This window comes from Colobus angolensis, unplaced genomic scaffold (genome assembly GCF_000951035.1).
Source record: "Colobus angolensis palliatus isolate OR3802 unplaced genomic scaffold, Cang.pa_1.0 Scaffold135, whole genome shotgun sequence".
Lineage (NCBI taxonomy): Eukaryota > Metazoa > Chordata > Mammalia > Primates > Cercopithecidae > Colobus > Colobus angolensis.
In genome coordinates, this window is record NW_012114433.1 from 3,474,009 (window position 1) to 3,478,315 (window position 4,307).

General features: G+C 46.3%; 1 protein-coding gene across 1 annotated transcript in view; it reads left to right on the forward strand.

Annotated features, from left to right (window-relative positions):
• The window catches only part of LOC105506326 (radial spoke head 10 homolog B2-like), a 67,302-nt gene that overhangs the window by 46,183 nt on the left and 16,812 nt on the right, over positions 1 to 4,307 (forward strand). The window contains exons 9-10 of the mRNA XM_011934409.1: positions 3,098 to 3,205; positions 4,009 to 4,152. Of these exons, the coding sequence (XP_011789799.1) occupies positions 3,098 to 3,205; positions 4,009 to 4,152 (252 nt within the window). The remainder of the gene's footprint in view (positions 1 to 3,097; positions 3,206 to 4,008; positions 4,153 to 4,307) is intronic.

The window sequence follows — 4,307 nt, forward strand, 5'->3', positions numbered from 1 at the left end:
ATACTAAGCTGATTTTTGTATTTTTGGTAGAGATGGGGTTTCACCGTGTTAGCAAGGATGGTCTCGATCTCTTGACCTCGTGATCCGCCTGCGTTGGTCTCCCAAAGTGCTGGGATTACAGGCATGAGTCACTGCGCCTGGCCTGTTCCGTGATACTTTTAATTTGTACTTGTGAGAATACAAATGATTAAACAGAATCAAATACTAATGCTAAGGAGTTTTTACAAATTTTGTAACGTTGTATACGTTGAGAAAAATGGATGATAACCTACTGTGTAACTGTGGGAAAATAGTTTGTTGTTTTGAGCGAGGGTCTCGCTCTGTTGCCCAGGCTGGAGTGCAGTGACATGATCTTGGCTCACTGCAACCTCCGCCTCCTGGGTTGAAGTGATTCTTCTGCCTCAGCCTCCCAAGTAGCTGGGATTACAGGTGTTCGCCACCACGCCTGGCTAATAGAGACAGAATTTCACCATGTTGCCCAGGCTGGTCTCAAACTCCTGAGCTCAGGTGATCCACCCATCTCGGCCTCCCACAGTGCTAGGATTAGAGGCATGAGCCGCCGCACCCAGCCTCATTGAAGCGTTTTTGTGATGACTGTCTTACAGTCTCCGTCAGTCAATGTTAACATCCCTGTCGTCTTGGTGATGGCATCTGTGGACTCTCTTTTTTATTCAGTTTGAGATCTTCCTGGTTCTTAGTATGAGTGTGTTTTTGTGTGTTTTGTTTTTTTGCTTTTTTTCTTGGAGGCGGAGTCTTGCTCTGTCTCCCAGACTGGACTGCAGTGGCATGATCTCGGCTCACTGCAACCTCTTCCTCCTGGTTCAAGCGATTCTCCTGCCTCAGCCTCCCAAGTAGCTGGGATTACAGGTGTTCGCCACCACGCCTGGCTAATAGAGACAGAATTTCACCATGTTGCCCAGGCTGGTCTCAAACTCCTGAGCTCAGGTGATCCACCCATCTCGGCCTCCCACAGTGCTAGGATTAGAGGCATGAGCCGCCGCACCCAGCCTCATTGAAGCGTTTTTGTGATGACTGTCTTACAGTCTCCGTCAGTCAATGTTAACATCCCTGTCGTCTTGGTGATGGCATCTGTGGACTCTCTTTTTTATTCAGTTTGAGATCTTCCTGGTTCTTAGTATGAGTGTGTTTTTGTGTGTTTTGTTTTTTTGCTTTTTTTCTTGGAGGCGGAGTCTTGCTCTGTCTCCCAGACTGGACTGCAGTGGCATGATCTCGGCTCACTGCAACCTCTTCCTCCTGGTTCAAGCGATTCTCCTGCCTCAGCCTCCCAAGTAGCTGGGATTACAGGCGCCCACCACCATGCCAGGCTAATTTTTATAGTTTTGGTAGATGGAGTTTCACCATGTTGCCCAGGCTGGTCGGTATGAGTGATTTTTAAAAAAATATTGAAACCTGAACATTTGAGTATAGTAAGTCCTCACTTAACTTTTTTTTTTTTTTTTTTGAGACAGAGTCTTACTCTGTCGCCAGGCTGGAGTGCAGTGGCGCGATCTCAGCTCACTGCAACCTCCGCCTCCCGGGCTCATGTGATTCCCCTGCCTTAGCCTCCCGACTAGCTGGGATTATAGGTGCATGCCACCACGCCCGGCTAATTTTTGTATTTTTAGTAGAGATGGGGTTTCACCATGTTGCCCAGGCTGATCAGTATGAGTGATTTTTTAAAAAATACTGAAACCTGAACATTTGAGTACGGTAAGTCCTCACTTAACATTATTATTGTCATGATTTTGAGACGGAGTCTTGCTCTGTCGCCGAGGCTGGAGTGCAGTGGCGTGATCTGAGCTCACTGCAACCTCCACCTCCCGGGCTCACATGATTCCCCTGCCTCAGCCTCCCGTGTAGCTGGGACTACAGGCGCCCGCCACCATGTCCAGATAACTTTATTGTACTTTTAGTAGAGATGGGGTTTCCCCGTGTTGGCCAGGATGGTCTTAATCTCTTTACCTCCTGATCTGCCTGCCTCAGCCTCCTAAAGTGCTGGAATTACAGGTGTGAGCCCGATCCCACTTAACATTATTGATAGGTTCTTGGAAACTGTGACTTTAACCAATGCGAAGAGCGTAACTCTTCTTCATGTCAGTTACTCTGTGGTAAAACCGGTTTTGTTGTGTGGTACGTTGTTTCCCCAGGTGCTTTCCAGCCTACAGCATTGTGTTCATATTTCACACCTGGACCGTGTTCTGTTCTCCCATGTTCTATGTCCTGTTCTGTGCCAAAAAATATTTTACTGTTATGTTGGAGGTACTCGAGAAGGGATAGAGAGGTAAAGTGTGTATGTGTGTGTGTGTGTGTGTGTGTGTGAGACAGGGTCTTGCTCTGTCACCCAGGCTGGAGTGCAGTGTTGTGATCACAGTTCACTGTGGCCTCAAACTCCTGGACTTCAGTGATCCTCCCACCTCAGCCTCCTGAGTGGCTGGGACTGCAGGCATGCACCACCATGCTCGGCCTACATTTTTAATTTCTGTAGAGACAGGGTTTTGCTATGTTGCCCAGGCTGATCCCCAATGCCTGGGCTCAAGTGATCCTCCCACCTCGGCCTCATAAGGTTCCGGGATTACAGGTGTGAGCCACCATGCCTGGCCGTACATACCAATGTTAATCGAGAATGCTTTTCAAAATTATCAGTCTTTAAGATATTAATTTATGGCTGGGCGCAATGTCTCATTCCTGTAATCCCAGCCCTTTGGGAGGCCGAGGGAGGCGGATCACTTGAGGTCAGGAGTTTGAGACCAGCCTGGCCAACACATAGTGAAACCCCATCTCTACTAAAAAATACAAAAATTAGCTGGACGTGGTATTGTGCACCTGTAGTCCCAGCTACTTGGGAGGCTGAGGCAGGACAATCACTTGAACCCAGGAGGTGGAGGTTGCAGTGAGCTGAGATTGCACCACTGCACAGCAGCCTGGGTGACAGAGTGAGATTCCGTCTCTCAAAAAAAAAAAGAAAAAAAAAAAAGAAAACAAAAAAGATATTAATTTCTGGTACACTTTCTTAATTATTGTATTGATATAAATTGACATTAAAATATATAGCTGTTTACAATTATAGGCAGTTATGGTTTGATTTTATTTTTTACAGGACTTTAAAATGATAAATAAAGAATTAACAGCAGCTGTATTTATGGAGGTCATAGCAGAGGATAATCCTTTCATATATGATGGAATTGACAGCAACTTTGAACCTGAGGTTTGTAAAGAGCCGTCACAAACGGTACAGATCCCATTCAGGCTGTTGGTTTTGCCATGGATACCAAGAACAAAGAACCAAGATTTTTTTTCTTTTTTTCATTAGCCTTTTCGTTGACACTTTTTTTTTTTTCTTTTTCTTTTTAGAGACGGAGTCTTGCTCTGTCGCCTAGGCTGGAGTGTAGTGGCGCAATCTTGGCTCATTGCAAGCTCTGCCTCCCGGTTCACGCCATTCTCCTGCCTCAGCCTCCTGAGTAGCTGGGACTACAGGTGCCGCCACCACTCCTGGCTAATTTTTTTGTTTTTTTGTGTTTTTTTAGTAGAGATGGAGTTTCACCATGTTAGCCAGGGTGGTCTCGATTTCCTGACCTCGTGATCCGCCTGCCTTGGCCTCCCAAAGTGCTGGCATTACAGGCGTGAGCCACCACACCCGGCCTTCAGCTGATTTTTTAAAAACAATTTTTTGTACAGAAGGGGTCTCACTGTGTTGCCCAGGTTGGTCTCAAACTCCTGGGCTCAAACGATCCTCCTGCCTCAGCCTCCTAACATGCTGAGATTACAAATGTGAGCCACTGTGACCAGTCTAAGAACCAAGATTTGATTGAAAGCAGTCTGAACACAAGTACAGAATATGTGTGTGTGTGTCTGTGTGCGTGTCTGTGCGTGTGTGTATGTGTGCACGTGTCTGTGTGTGTGTGCAAACGTGTGCGTATTCAGATGTCAGGAAATAACGCCAATCCATCAATGCTCTGTCTTCAGGTGTGTCAGAATGATGGAAACTCTCTGTGTTTTCTTTTATTTCAGCTGGTTTTCCTGGAATTCTTTGAAGCTCTCTTAAGCTTTGCATTCATCTGTGTCACTGACCAAATGACTAAATCCTATGCAAATGTTCCAGCTGATGATGTGTCTGGAAATAAACATGAAACTATTTATACAGTACTAAATCAGGTAACACACGATGTCTTAGAATTAGGTAATCTTAGAATTACAGAGCAAGGAGGGCCGGGCACGGTGGCTCACGCCTATAATCCCAGCACTTTGGGAGGCCGAGGTGGGCGGATCACGAGGTCAGGAGATCGAGACCATCCTGGCTAACATGGTGA